Source organism: Pan paniscus, chromosome 5 (assembly GCF_029289425.2).
Source record: "Pan paniscus chromosome 5, NHGRI_mPanPan1-v2.0_pri, whole genome shotgun sequence".
NCBI classification, from domain to species: Eukaryota; Metazoa; Chordata; class Mammalia; order Primates; family Hominidae; genus Pan; species Pan paniscus.
The window spans coordinates 82,249,050-82,265,341 of NC_073254.2; the positions used below are offsets into that span (position 1 = coordinate 82,249,050).

Genomic DNA, 16,292 nt, shown 5'->3' on the forward strand with positions numbered 1-16,292 from the left:
ATTGTTGTTAATCTCTTTTTGTGCCTGATTTATAAATTAAACTTCATCATAGGTATGTATGTATAGAAAAAAATACAGTAAATACAGGGTTTGGTACTATTCACAGTTTCAGGCATACACTGGGGTCTTGGAAAGTATCCCTGCAGTTAAGAGGGAAGACTGTTATACTTGATGTCACTGGAGAAGAGTTTGATCAATGAAATGTGTCAAGCAGATTGAGTTATTATTGAGTTTGCAAAGATTTTGCTCTGTGAGTAGGCCTTCTGTAGAGTACACAGGGAAGTAAGAGTACTATTTTCTTTGATGTTTACATTTCAGAGACATGGTTCCAAGGTCCTTGATAAAGACATCCCATGCATCCTTAAACTGGCAAGAGGTTGGAAGAAGATTTACATACATTTCAAAAAGGCAGATAATTTACAACTGCAAAAATTTTAAAGTACATCCTATAAGAAAAAAAGAGTGCAGGGGCCTGTAGGCAATAAGAAACCTGTCTGAAGTTTACTCAAGGTGAGGGAAAGAGGAAGGTTGTTTTGGCTCTATATTTAGCTAACTAAAAGGGAACAGATTTTAAAAATCATATCTGGATGAATTAAAGTTCAAATTTATACTGGATTAAGACCTAGTCATAAATTCTGAAATAAAATAAACTTGGTAAAAACCTTTCACATCCCAAATTTTAGTGCTCCATGGACTCTTCTACTTTGTTTGAAATTCACCTTCCCGTCCCAGTAACTCATAATAATATATAATTTCATAACATTTTTGTAGCAGGGGTGTAGAAAATAAGGTAAACTTATTTGTAATTATGTGTTTCCACTCCAGAAGCATTTGCATTTAAAAGGACCTCACTCAGAGAAGGAACACATTTTAATACAAAAAAAATTAAAACAACACTCTTGGAATTTCTGTCTTTGATGATGAAAACTAAAATAAACCTAATTTCCCATCATATGTTTCAAAATACTGAGAAAAAGCAAGACTAACTTACTATTTACTCTATGAAATACTTGCTTCTGGAACATAAGACTGTGAACCAACTAAAATAAGTTATTTACAAAAACTAACAGTTTGCACATCGAGACTCACTTTAAAGATTCTCAGTATATTGTGCCACCAATTCGAAGCTTTCCTTCATAAACTCTAACCAATCCCCACTAAATACCCTCTACAACTGACTCAAGGCTCTACACCAAATAAATAACTTTCCACAACTTCTCCCATCTGATGCACTACCAAGACTCTACTAAGGTGTTGTTTTCCCTTATTGAAAGAAGTCTAAAATAATTAGTTTTTCTCCATCAGCAGAATAGTCTGGTGGTCTTTTGGAGGGTAAAAAGTGAATAAATCCAAAGTTTCACAAAATCTCTTTAAAATGCCCTCACTCTCAAGGCTGGATAGCAACCAGTGCACTACGCTGAGACCACTGGATATTCTCTCCAACTGTGAAAGTGACATAGGTACAGTATCAAGTCTAAACTCCAATATTTTTCATCAACTTCACAAATGCCATGTTTCTGTTGTTTCTTAAGAATAAAAAAAATTCGAATATATATAAATAGGAAAACTCTCCGTCTTCATCACTTTTTCAGGTGAGTCTATAAGAGGAAGCTCAGCTGGGAGAGGAAAGTGTGGGTTCTATAAGTACATCATTCAAGTGTTCTAAATAAGCGATGAGTTCAGATGATCACATCACTCTGGTGTTCCTTTGGGCAACATTTTTATTGTCACCTTTTAAAAAATCTTCTAAACAGTCTTAGTTGATTTGAAATCGATAGATCTTTTGAATTTTCTGGAGACATGATATTGTACAAATGCTTGCTGACATAAGTTTTCACGGGTTCTTCTCAGTCTTTTATACCTGGACACCACACATTCCTCCCCTCATATTGTAAGCCATATACATATCTCTCTAATTGGCATAATTTCTCAAAGGACAATGTGAAATTGCAGTGACCACCCTGGGGAAATTTTGACATGAACAAGATTATTTATTTGACAGATCTAATAGAACAAAAAGGGAAAAATCCTCATGAGGAGATTCTCTGTCCTGTATATCTAATAGAGAGATTACTGTGTATTATACAAAACCTCCTCTTTCATTTTCATGCTTCTGGGATTAAGAAGCACTAGATTTTTAATTATATGGCTCTGTGGAATTGTCAAGTATGTGAGTTGTTTAAACTGTCTATAATAATTTGTTCTTGTGTGTTTGAAAATAGGTTTTTCTTCATTTAAGCATCTCCAATGCTGTTCAGAAGGGAGATAATCAAACTTTGCAATCATAATTTTACATCTACCAGAATCTAGATAAACTTCATTTATTCATTTTTCACTTTTTCTCCTTTTCTGTTTTGCTTAGAAAAAATAGAAATTAATTGATCATAAATATTTTTATAACATTCTATATTGCCATTCTAGGATGATTTTTCAGATAGTCTACATTTTACAATGAAAGGAAACGATTAACTGTGCTTTATTTACATGATTTCTCTTCCCAAATTTTAACAAATCAGGAAAAGCATTCATGTGTATGGGTAATATTGTTAGTCTTTTAGTTGAGAAAAAAATTGGGCTCCACAGAGCTTTGGCTTAATCCTAAAGTTCTGATTTTTCAAAATACATAAATACTGAGGTTTGCTTATTTATATTAGTACATATGTATTTATTTATTCTAAAGAGGTTTATTTATTTAAAAAGGACTCATGTAATTTTTAAATAAATGACGCTTCAGAAAAATTAGCCTGATTTAATTTAACTTTAAGAGAAATACTCTATAATTATGTCCTCAAATTGTCTGATTACACAATCTAAAATTGATATAATCGAAATTTTAAATAACAGATATAATTTAAAAGGGTTGAATCTTGTGAATTCTTACTAATTCTACTACACTGATGTATTAGAATATTTTATTGATGATACTGCAAATCATAAGAACTTAAAATGATTGTGTAAGTTTGCAATTTCTAAATATTTAGTCAACATTAAGAACTTACACAGATATTTAATCAAATTAATCAAATTATTTTGGATGCCTGAACAATTAATCAAATTAATCAAATTATTTTGGTTGCCTGAACAATTCCTAATTAAGAAAATTATAAAAATATAGTCTCTAAATATAGATTTAAATTACCTCTGTCCTTATAGAATGGAAATAAGGTGTGCAAATACAGTTGAAGGATGTGTATTTATATTTATTTTGCCTATGATAAAAGTTGTTAAAGTTATATAAAATATGTAATCATAAAGTAATAAAATAGCCAAAATGATCTTAGATTGCTATATTTGTGTATTTTCTTGAGTCTAAAGAAATTGTCTAATTTAATTAAAGTTGGTGATTTATATTATAAAAGGATACTGAGAACTAGAAATACATAAACAAAACAACAAATATGATTTGCTTGTTCCTAACAAAGGTTTACAGTTACTGAATTATTAAGTGTATTATAATATGTAACTATTTTTAATATACAGATAAAGCTAAAAGTCTTAAAGATAAAGCTGTAATGTAATCATCTATGTGTATAGTGATGTATATGTGATTGGCTAAATATATATATATGTAAGAACGTATTAAGCTTACTTCATATATTTATGACTTGTAAACATATATCAAAATATATTTTAGGGCATACTTTTAGATGTTCTGTGGTATTTGAAGTCTTTTTGCCTGTAGTTGTAATGCCTCTAGATGAATTCGAAGGAAATAGTGACTTGTATCAGTTTTTACAAGGTTGACTCAATATAAATTGATACATTAATAAAGAAAAGGGCTTATGAGTCTTTACTGAAATGTATACAATATGCAGAATTAAAACATGGCTTTCTTAAAATGACCAAATTAGGATGTATCAAGACAAGATAGGTTACAAATACTTTGTTAATTCTCTTTTGGGAAAATTCTTGAATCATTTTAACAAAAAGTTCCTACTCCTAAGTTGTTTAAAATGAAGATTCTTAAATTTTTCTTAATTATTGTTACATATTAAAAAATATAATCTTAATTTGTATAAGACAGTGGTGAGGGGATAAAAGGAGGGCCTCTCTTTTATTCTTGCCATAGGCCTCACAATTTTTAGTGATGGAACTGCCTAGAGATTAGAAATTATTTTCATTTATTTTTATTTATTTTATTTTTTAAGTAGCTTGCTCGTGTAAGAGATTAGAAATCTCTCAGAGATTTAAACATATCCAAAAGACAAATGCATTTCATTATGATCTGTAAGCAAAAAAAGTGGCATAATCACAACTGTATCTGAGAGGCTTTAGTCAGCCTGCAAATTATAACATTAATAAAAAACAAGAAGACTAGGAACAAAATGATTCTTCAAAATTTTTACTTTCCCATATTATAAATGTATGACGTAAATATAAATTTCCAAGTAGACTGTTGAGAATTTGTTTACGAAGTTATATTTAAACTATGCAAACTATATATTTTGAATATTGAAGAATCTGTAACCTAAACATTTCTAACTTTCTAAAAATCAGACAATTACAAGCTAAAGATAAAAATGAAAAGCAACTACATAAAATTACCTTACCTCTTTTGTGCCTTCATGTGGGAACCAACATGAAGAATTATTATCTTCAGGATCGTTCACATAGGTTGCATCTTCAGTGCAGTTTGCAGCCAGAAAGAAATAGGCATCAATAACCCCTTGGCACTTTTCACCTTCAGATCCTTTAAAAAAAAAAGAGATAAAAAATTAAATAAACTCTTACAAACTTGAATTCAGAATGAATTATTAAGGACTGTGGTGAAATTACTTGAAAAGATAAACTTGACAACATCTGCCACAAAATAAGTTCCTGTATGCATATGATATTGAATTTGAAGAAGACCTCAAAGCCCAACACTCTCATTTTAAACATGAACTGAGAAATACAGCATCACAAGAAGAAGAAGAGACAGCTCCCAGGCCAATTCATTTTTTAAAATAATCAAATGTTGACTAAACTGTAATTAATAATTATAAGAAAGGATGGTAGAACGATAAAAAGAGCACTGTCCTATAACAAAAATAAAAGCAGAGATTGCAAAAGAGCAGAAGAAAGAAGTGACCTATATTCAAGAGAATGTGACCTATATTCAAGAGGAAAACTAAAATTTTAAGGCCCAGACCTAGAATTCTCAGACAAGGACTTTAAAATGATTATATTAAACTTTCTGAAAAATCAACAGGAAAAGATGAATAAAATAGATAATTAGATAAGGAATTAGGGGATGAGAGATTTTGAAATTGTAGGAAAAACCAAACAAAAAAATGGTAAATCTCAGAATTGTAGGGAAAAAGGAGTTAATTAAACTGGGCTGAAAACCCATTATTGGTCATTAATAGTGGTAATAAAAGAACATAGAAGACCTGATCCAATCTTTTTGTAAACATGACTACATCTCCTAGTAAACAAACAAAAAATATTTGTCAGAGGACAGTATTTATCTAAAGAATCTTTTAGCAAAATATCTCTGGCTTTGGATTGCTTATAGTAAACAAATCTAAACTCTAGGGACTCGCAAGGCATCATTTCTTGGAAAATAGAATGTAAGCTATGCATTTTACAACAGAGTTGTAAATTAGAAATGATTCATAAACTGACGTCTCCCTACCGTGTGAATATTTCACCAAGAAATCTCACTTATTACTGGAAAAAAGGAAGGAGCTAGGAACCAAGCACAATATCCCAAATCTCTTCAATCATATGTATGTAATTTGACTGTTTATAAATTTAAGATTACAGAAAATTATGGCTATGTTAATAAAACAATTAATGGATGAGATTATCAGATCAAACACAAGAGAAGAAAAGATCAGTAAATTTAATGATAGGTCAATAAAAATTCTACCTGTAACATTCTGAGAGTAATTAACTCAAACAGGATTATGCTAGCTCCATATAATTAATTGATATGTGTTCCTCCCTCTGTGTTTTTGTGCAAATTTATGTAGTATTAGAATGAATACTTTATTGAAAATTTGGAGAACTTTAATAGAAGGCCATATATTTCAAGTATGCTTTTGTGGGATGATTTTTAAAACTATTTTATTCAGTTATTTAAGAAATTGTAGGATTATTTAGAATTGAAATTTATGATTTGCTCAGTTTTTCCAACTAGTATTTTTTTAGAAATTTATCCATTTCATTTAAATTGTCCAATTTATTAGTATAAAGTTTTTCATAATGATGTATCTGACTAAACATTTGGATTTAACTCTTAACATCTTCCCTCTGCCTCCCAAGACCTCAAGAAAACAGAGAATTAAAAAAATAAATAAAACAAACGTTTTAACCCACAAAAAAGAGTGAGAAGATGAAAAAAAATGATACACTGACTAAATTAGCAGAAAGGCTACAGCCAAAACACAAGTGAGGGGACATAATTATGAAAAAAAATTGGACTAGCAGAAATACTGAGATGCTCTGGGTTTAAAAAGCATCTGAGAATCTGATACTAAGGTGGGCTCTGGAAACACGATTAGCTGGCACTGAGAGTCTCTCTCCCAACTCAGTGATCCAGATTATTATTCTAACTCCTCACTCAGCTTTACAAACAAACAATTTCCGAGATTTGTTTTCAGGAGTTAAAGAATCTCAGGAGCTCCTGCCTTAAGGATACCAAGCTCCTTGAGGGTCCCCTAGCGAAAGCCTAGTTGCCATCCTGCAACCCTGTCATAGAGCTCCAGTCATCATGGCCCATCCTTGTATGGTCAGTTTCCAGTCAGCCTTCTTAGTTCCTCTCCATTAAATATGATCACCCCACATTTGGCAGAAAGACTCCAAACGAGAGAGAACAAATCTTTATAAACAGTATTTACAGAAAACTGAGACACTAGGCAAAAAAGAAGAAAATTAAAACAAACAAAACTATAACATTTTTAGAGAGAGAAGAAAAGCCATTTTACCCTTATTGAAAAAAAAAAAATGGCCGAAGTGTGTATAATTTAAAGGATGGAAAACTGCCCTAGATTATTACAAATATAGTAAAACAAATTAAAAATTCAAACTCATTTTGAGATATTCAATTGGAGGAATGGAGTAGAAAATAAAGCAATATGAAAAGAAATAGGAAAGAGAAAAGAAATTATGAGAAAACGAGAGGATGAATTTAGGAGATGTGATACCCAATTTTTGGAATTGGGGCTACAGAAAGAAACAGGAAAAAGGACTTTTTAGGGGAAAAAATACAGAAACTACCTAAAAATGGAAAGACCCATGCTTCCAAATAGAAGAGTTTAACAAGAGACAACAAGAACATACTATGTAAAAGTCTCAACATTGTGAAATTTCAGAACACTGAGCAAAAAACATGGAAAAGTGTTCCACAGAAATAAACACAAATTATATATAAAGAAGCACAAGGTTGTCTACTATACACATGATTCTACACTGCTGCATGCCTTTCTTTCACCTTATCATGTATCTCAGTCCTAGATGAATTCTACATTCATTTCCATATTTATGTTTATTTTTTTCTTAATAACCAATGATACCAGGTATAAAATTACACCTATATTATTTAGCATGTGGATGTATTCTCAATGATCAGAAGGCTAGGTCAAATGGTATAGAATTTGTAATATTGACGGATATTGCAAAACTATCCCACTTAGATATTATAGTGATTTTACATTATTGCCAGCAATGGATAGTCATTAAATTGTCCAATTCTAAAATTTTTACCAGGCTAAGAGGAGAAAAATTATATACTTACAGTGTTTTTTTAAATTTGCTTTGATTGCATTATGAATAGAGCTTAGCATTTTCCCCACATATTTAGGGATACTCTCTGTGTCTTCGTATGTAAACTGGGTGTTTATATTACTGACTTACCTTTCAGCTTTTTCAGTTTTTCCTTCTTAATTTCTAAGTTATTGATATATTCTCGATCCTAATCTATCTTTTGTGAAGTAAAATGTTTGTGCAGTGTTTCTTTTGCATTTTGATTTTTATGTCTTTCATAAGCAGATATTTTTACTTGTCTTGTAGTGAAATTCACCAGTCTTTTCTTTCTGACATTAACATTTTTAGTATTAACTATAAACATCTTCCCCATCCATTTTTTTTTGTTTGTTTTTCCCTTTGAGTTTTTGTGGGTAAATACTAGGTGTATATATTTATGGGTTACATGAGATATTTTGCTACAGGCATACAATGTATAGCAATCACCTCAGGGAAAATAGTGTGTCCATCACTTCGAGCATTTATCCTTTCTTTGTGTTACAGATAACCCAATTATATTCTTTTAATTACTTAAAAATGTACAGTAAATTATTGTTGCCTGTAGTCACCCTGTGGTTCTATCAGATACTAGATCTTACTAATTATATCTAATTATATTTTTGTACCCATTATCTATCCCCACTTCCATCCACCTCACTATCCTTCCAAACCTCTGGTAACCATCATTCTACTCTCTATCTGTATGAGTTCCATTGTTTTAATTTTAAGCTCCTACAAATACATGAGAACATGTGAATTTGTCTTTCTGTGCCTGGCTTATTTCACTTAACATAATGACCTCTATCTAGTTCCATCCATGTTGTTGCAAATGACAGGATCTCATTTTTTTCTATAGCTGAATAGTATTCTATTGAGTAAATATACCATATTTCCCTTACTCATTCATCTGTTGGTGGACACCCAGGTTGCTTCAAAATCTTGGCTATTGTGAACAGTGCTGAAGTAAACATGGAAGTGCAGATATCTCTTCAATATACTTATCCCCTTTCATTTGAGTATATACCTAGCGGTGGGATTGCTGGATCATATGGCAGTTCTATTTTTAGTATTTTTTAGGGACCTCCAAACTGTTGTCCACAGTGATTGTACTAATTTACATTCCCACCAACAGTGTACAAGGGTTCCCTTTTCTATACATTCCTGCTAGCATTTGTTATTGCCTGTCCTTTGCACTAGGGTGAGATGACATCTCATTTTAGTTATGATTTGCATTTATCTGATGACTAATAATGTTGAGCACATTTTCATATGCCTGTTTGCTATTTGCATATCTTCTTTTGAGCCACATCTATTTAGATCTTTTTTCCCATTTCTAAAAATCATATTATTATTTTATTCCTGTAGAGTTGTTTGAGCTCCTTTTGTATTCTGGTTATTAATCCCTTGTCAGACAGATAGTTTGCAAATATGATATACCATTCTGTGAGTTTTGTCTTTGTTGTTTCCTTTCTTCTACAGAAGCATTTTAACTTGGTGTGAGATCATTTGTCTATTTTTTGTTTGATTACTAGTGCTTGTGGGGTATTACTCAAGAAATCTTTGCCCAGTCCAATATGCTGGATAGTTTCCCCAATGTTTTCTTTTAGTAGTTTCATAGTTTGAAGTCTTAGATGCAAGTCTTTAATCCATTTTGATTTGCTTTTTGTATATGGTGAGAGATAGGGGTTTAGTTTCATTCTTCCCCCATCCAAATTTACAAAGCATTTCTCCAACATTCTCTAATATTTTTATACTTTCTTTTTTATGTATTAAAACTTTTATCTATTTCAGTTTAATCCAGAGAATGTTTAAAGGCATAAACAAGTCGAATTTTTTTTTCAGACGGCTATCCAGTTGTTCCATGTTAATTATTAAATAGTCCCTACTTATTCTAATAATCTGAGATGGCAGTTTTATTATATGTTTTTTCTTTCATGTTTTGGATTCATTTTGAGACTTTGTGTTTTGTCATATTTGTTGACTTGCATGCGGTGGTGCTATGCTTTTCATTAATGAAGCTATGTAATCTAATTTAATATATGGCAGAGCTCATTCTATACACCACTTGTCCAAACAATGCACTTTCGCAGAGTACACTTGGCTTTATTTGTCTTTTATTCCATGTGAACATTAAGAAATAAGATGTCAATTTCATAGAACACAAAAATAACACCATTATTTTATTAAAATCTCAATAAACCTACAAAATAATATGAAGAATTGAAATCTTTAAAAGTTGTATGTCCAGTATAATATAAGTTTTTCAGGGGGAAGGTTATTATTATTTTAAATTTACAGATGAAACCGTATGTATCATACATAAGGTTATGATTATGTATGTATGATATACAACATGATATTTTGAAGTATATACACATTGCAGAATGACCAAATCTAGCTAATTAACATATGCATTACCTCATATAGTTATCATGTTTGTGGTAAGAACACTTCTGAAATTATAAAACTCACTGGCAAAAGTAAACACATTGTAAAATTCAGAATACTCAAATAGTGTATGGTAGTGTGTAAATCACTAATATAATTAGTATGAAGTTTGAAAGAAAAAACTATTAAGAATAATAGTAGCTACAGTGTAATATATCTTTAGGATTTTCTTTCAGATTATGTATGCATGCGCCTATACTACAGCAATATCTAAAGTTTTCTCCATGTAGAAGTTGCATGTTTTTGTTACTTTTAGTCCAATGCATTTTAACATTTTAATTCTTGTTTGTAAGAAATATTTTCTTCCTTATGATTTAATTAGCTTTATTCTGTTTATTAAAGTTGTTTATTTCTAATTAGCTACTTAATTAAGAGAATTCTCTTTCAAAGCATGTAAAAATGCTTTAAAAACTTACTATTAAGTGATATGAATGAAAAATACTAAACCAGTTTTTTTAATACTCAGTTTTTTAAAAAGCCTTCAACTAAAGATTAAAACTAAAGTCCCTAAAATACTTAATAGATATATAAATAGCAGGCATTTGACAAAAGAAGACTTGAAGGTAGAACAATATACTAAGAAAAATAGATTTTGATAAAGATTGCTTTGTTGATACAGCATTTCCTATTTTCACAAAAATCGTTTAAAATTTAAGAAGTAACGTATAATGCATAGATTATAATTAATATTCTGGAAGGTGTTCTACCAGAAGATCCATTACTTTATAAAGGAAAAATAAAACTTTCAAAGTAAATATTTGTTTGCAATATCAACTCACAAATGCAACAATCACTATTTATTTAGAAAAAAAGTTCACTAGTACATGTTAAGTGTTTTAACTCTATGTTTAACTTGGATAAGCAAACTGAAATAATGACATGCTTCAAGAAGAAAGAGATTTAAAAGAATTTCTCTTATTTTCTTTTTTTGTCTAGGATTTTGTCTTTTCTTAAGCATGATTCATATTGTCTTACTTCACTTCGCAACTCTTTATCCACTCTGTCAGTAGCTCTTTTCCTCAAACTTAATAATACACATAATGAACATAGATGATGACACTGAAAAGAAACAGTGCATGTCAGCTCTTTCTCAAGATGTGCACTGTCGACCAATTGTCCTTGAAGGGGCTTCTTCTAATTAATTACCATCCCTTCTCTGTAGAGCAATCATATTGGCAAGAATTGATTGGGCGTGTAAGACACTTAATTTAGTTGTTAGAAAAATCCCTTAATTAAAATAATTTTCCTGCTGGTAAAATTAATGCACCCCATGCAAAATTACCAGCATGATTTTAAAGTTCCTCTTCAATTACATTTTATATTTCATGAGGAAAAATAAAAGAAGATCTTAATGGCAGTTATCAAAAGAAATAAGAAGGAATTTTGCAATACGTAAAATGTATAATTCTATTTACATATTTTTCATTTATTTTAACTTCTATTTTGTTTTGAAAACTTGAGAAGTTTCACTGCTGAATCTTCATATTGAAATTCAAAATGAGTTTAAGTGTTTTACTTAAACATTCATTCGGTCTGTGCATTATCACACTGTTTCTTTTCCATTGGAAAGCCCAAGTCATTTAGATTCTCAGATGTAGCGGTCACATAATTTTAATTTTTGTTATAATTAGCTATATTCAGTAAGTTCTGTCCAGTAATTCAGGAAGGAATAATGATTAAATATGCATACACTGTTTTGAAGATAATTGCTTTCTTCTAAGTTTTCCATGAGTAATTTTAAATTTGTATTACACCACCCATTTTCTAAAACATATATTTGTTATTTTACTGCCATTCATAAAGTTGACTATATTTGCTCAAAGCTGATTTATCCATGAGCAATTTGACTTGCTATTATTCCTTCCATTTTCCCTCAAAAATACTTTTGCCATTTCATCATTGTGAATATGTTCCCTGTAGCAATTTATAGTTCTCAAAAGAAGTTTAATATTTAAAAATAACCAAACATATGAAAGCATTATTCCTACTATGAGACAAAGGAAAATGAAGTGCAAAAATGATGCAAGCACTGAAATATGTGAACTAATTTGGTTGTAACAGTAGAGAGCATTTCTCAATCTGCACATTGAAAGCATTTAGGGAACCTCAAAAAATACTCTGTCCATCTCACTACAATTCCAGTTTGATTGTTCTGTAATGAGAGTTCACCATTAGTATGTTTCAAGAGCTCCTTCAGATGATTCTAATATGTGGTCAGGGTTTAAAAACAACTGAACTGACACAATCCCTAAATAGTACTGAGGTTAATTCCTCTAACCTCAACTCTATTTATTTCTTTGTTTCGTCTGATTGTGTCATTTATAAAATAGTAAGTATTCATAACAGAGTCTCTGAAAGTTCCTTTCAGCATCAACATAGTATAATCAACAATGCTTTGCTCTCTTCTACCACTTTTGGTCTTCAGTGTGATCCGATTAATGAACTGATAACTATTTCTGTCACTAAAGGTTGTTAACTCTACAGTATACTATTTTATGAGCATGGTGAAATAAATTATCATGTTTTCTGTTTAAAAGGCTAATTGTTAGTTTACTTCAACACTGTTGTGATGTAATACAATGTTAGAAATTCAGCTGCTGTTGGTTAGCTGTTACTCAAAAACAGAGACATCAAACTGTTAATTTGCTGGTTGTTTGTAAACTGAAGTGCCAAAATATCACTGTCAGAGGAAATATTCTTTAAAAGAATGAAAATACCATATAGTCTTAAGAATGTAAATCAAATTTGCATCAGCTAAGTTAAATAATATTAGAAATGTAATCAAAGAATGACAATTAAGCTCATCAAAACAGATTGCGATAGAAATTGAAACTCTATAATATAAACAAAAACATATATGGGAACACAAGTGCTGGAATGATTTCATTTCAAGTGTGTAAGACAGAAAACTAGGAGTCCTGTTGACACCTTCATCACTTGCTATTTCCAATTCATAAACAAGATCTTCCATTTATTTCAAGCTTCCAGCATTATGACTCACATTATTACTCCAACCAACTCCCTAGCTTTTTTCCTTCTCTTCCATGTGTTTCTCTACTTGTTATAAACTTATCGAATGTGTCAAAACCTATAGTAATTTTCTATTCCTTTTAGAATAGAAATCAAAATATCTAACCCAGCATTTTAGTTCTGGCTTCACCCCCTCCATGGAATTGTTATTAGTCTTTTCTCACAGCCCCAGACAGGCCTTCAAAGAAGCCATTTCTTCTAATATAATGTTTTTACAAATACAATTCCCTCAACCCAGAATCCTCTCTTCTCCAACTTCTCTGCCATGACATTATTCTCTATATCTCTCTTCAGGGGTCATTTTCTCGTGGAAACCTTTTCTGGCAACCCAACTCAATATCTCAATTGCCAAGTTTTTTTTTTTCTTTTTTTCTAAATAGGCTCATTGCTTATAAGCATTCATGGAATGCTACCTGTTCTCATAAGAGCATTTTGTTTTTAAATAAAATTACATAGTTATCACTGTATTTGTCCATTAACCACTCCCTTCCAACAAATGGATTTATGAAAGTAGGAAATAGCTCTAGTTTACTTCACTATTATCTCTCTTGTACCAAGTAGATTTCCTAGGATGTAGTCAGTGTTAAACATGTCAGTTAAAGGAATACATCAGAAAATAAGAGTATTAATTTTATTTTTAGTTTATATTATGTTTTGAGATGTAAAATACTTTGTGTGTTTAGAAAATGAATACGTGACTAGCAAATTTTGAAATGATTCAAGCAGATTGAAAAAAATTACATAAATTTGTTACCTGCAAATCCCAATTGCCACATGTATTCAAATTGAGCAGGACCTTTATCTTGGCAAATACCATGGAAGGTGACTCCACAGTAGCAGAGGTGTTGATGAATTAGGTAAACATTCTTCAAAAACCAACATGGATTTTTTGTGCACCCTGGAATGCATACATACTACAAAAAGGAAACAAGGAAAAATGGTAAATTGTTTTTTGATGTATTTTTCAATATATACATATAACATAAACAACTAATTTTTAAAACCACAGTGATTATAGAAAACTTTATGGGACACACATTTTATACTTCTCTTTATTTCTTCTATTTCTTTATCTTTTCTTTCTGTACTATCTTTTGTCATATCCATGTTCAAAAGCCTATATGATAATCTTTTAGCTTTGACTCACTCTCAATATACAGCAGTCCCTAATCTTCTGTTTGATGGGCTATAATACATCTTTCCCCTCACAAATTAAAAATACCTATGGTATAAATTAAGAGATACACCATTTAAAACACTTATAACAGTAGAATTAGCACAATAAATGTCATGGTGTGTTCAAATTAGACTTTTGCTATCATTTGAAAATAGTTGAAGATAATCAGGGCATATTGTCTAATAATATGATTTGTTTATGGTAATCTCCAGCATCTTCAAATACAAAAATCATATATAGTTATATCCACAATTGAACTAACTAAATGTAAACCATTTTAGGTCACATTGAGGTCATCACTAAGTTTTAGTACATGCTGCGCTACTTGGGTATTAGGAAGACATCAACCAGCATGAAATGTAAGCCCTAGAGACAAACTAGGGCTATGTATTCTCTTTAGGGCATACCCCTCAATTATTTCTACTTCTCCACGTTTTTTATTAACAAATCTCCCTTGAATTTGGCAGAGAAAAGCACAGCTGAGACATGCAGTACAAGGAATCTGACAGTTCCATTAATGAAATTACTACACTAAGTAAGCATTGTTCTGTTTCAAGTCATGGTGGTCTACCTGGATTTGCAATCACAATTTCCTAATTGCACAACAACCCTAAAGTATGAGTCAACAATAAATGTGAGGAAAAAAAAAATTGGCCAGGCGTGGTGCCTCATGCCTGTAATCCTAGCACTTTGGGAGGCCAAGGCGGATGGATTACCTGAGGTTGGGAGTTCAAGACCAGCCTGGCTAACAGGGTGAAACACTGTCTCTACTAAAAATACAAAAACTGAGTCAGGTGCAGTGGCGTGCACCTGTAATCCCACCTACTCTGGAGGCTGAGGCAGGAGAATCACTTGAACTAGGGACACAGAGATTGCGGTGAGCTGAGATCACACCACTGCACTCCAGCCTGGGCTACAGAATAAGACTTTGTCTCAAAAAAAAAAAAGAAAAAGAAAGAAAAAAAAAGAAATAATTTTAAAAATAATTATCATTTAATTATATTAAATGATTACCAAAAAATACAATTTTATGATATATTTCCAAGTTGTGAGATGATCAAAAGCTTTAACACATTACTTTTATACTGAGACATCAAATGTTGAACTCTACAAATGGCATTAATCAATCTTCACCGTCAGTGGAGATTGTCTTTATTGGATTTGGGTCCTCATTGTGATAGAAAATATGAAGGCCTAATAAATTCTGAATATATGACTGTACAAAATAAACTTAGCAGAATAGTACATTATTCATATAGATAGGATCCTGTAGAGTCATTTCTTCACTTAAAACTTAACAAAACAATAGACAGTTTTTATCTCTCATCCCCCTCTCACCCTTCCCTCTGAGTCCCCAAAGACTGCATATTGAGTACAGTGTACACTGCTTTGGTGACTGGTCAACCAAAATCTAAGAAATCACCACTAAAGAACTTATTCATGTAACTAAAAACCACCTGTACCCCCAAAAGTATTGAAATAAAAATTTAAAAATAATTTCAGAATATCCTCTTCTGGACACTGGCCTAGGAAGAGAACTCATGACTGAGATCTCAAAGTACAAGCAACTAAGACAAAAATAAACAAATAAGACTTGATTAACCTAAAATGCTTCTGCACAGCAAAAGAAATAATCAATAAAGTGAACAGACAACCTTCAGATTGGGAGAAAATATTTGCAAATTATGCATCCAACAGGGGACTAAAATCCAGAATTTATAAGGAACTCAAGCAACTCAACATCTTCAAAATACAACCAAATAACCCAATTAAAAAGTGGACAAATGACATGAATAGACATTTTTCAAAAGAAGACATACAAATAGCCAGCCCACATATGGAAAAATGCTCAACATCACCAATCATCAGAGACATGCAAATTAAAACCATAATGAGACATCATCTTATA

At 31.2% G+C, this 16,292-nt stretch overlaps 1 protein-coding gene across 2 annotated transcripts in view; it reads right to left on the minus strand.

Annotated features, from left to right (window-relative positions):
- Window positions 1–16,292, minus strand: part of LOC117978267 (protein eyes shut homolog) — a 377,736-nt gene that overhangs the window by 19,527 nt on the left and 341,917 nt on the right. For both annotated transcript variants that reach the window (XM_063605329.1, XM_063605328.1), the window contains exons 9-10: window positions 13,961–14,120; window positions 4,551–4,690 (exon numbers count right to left, since the gene is read on the minus strand). In XM_063605329.1, coding sequence (XP_063461399.1) covers window positions 4,551–4,690; window positions 13,961–14,120 — 300 coding nt within the window. The remainder of the gene's footprint in view (window positions 1–4,550; window positions 4,691–13,960; window positions 14,121–16,292) is intronic.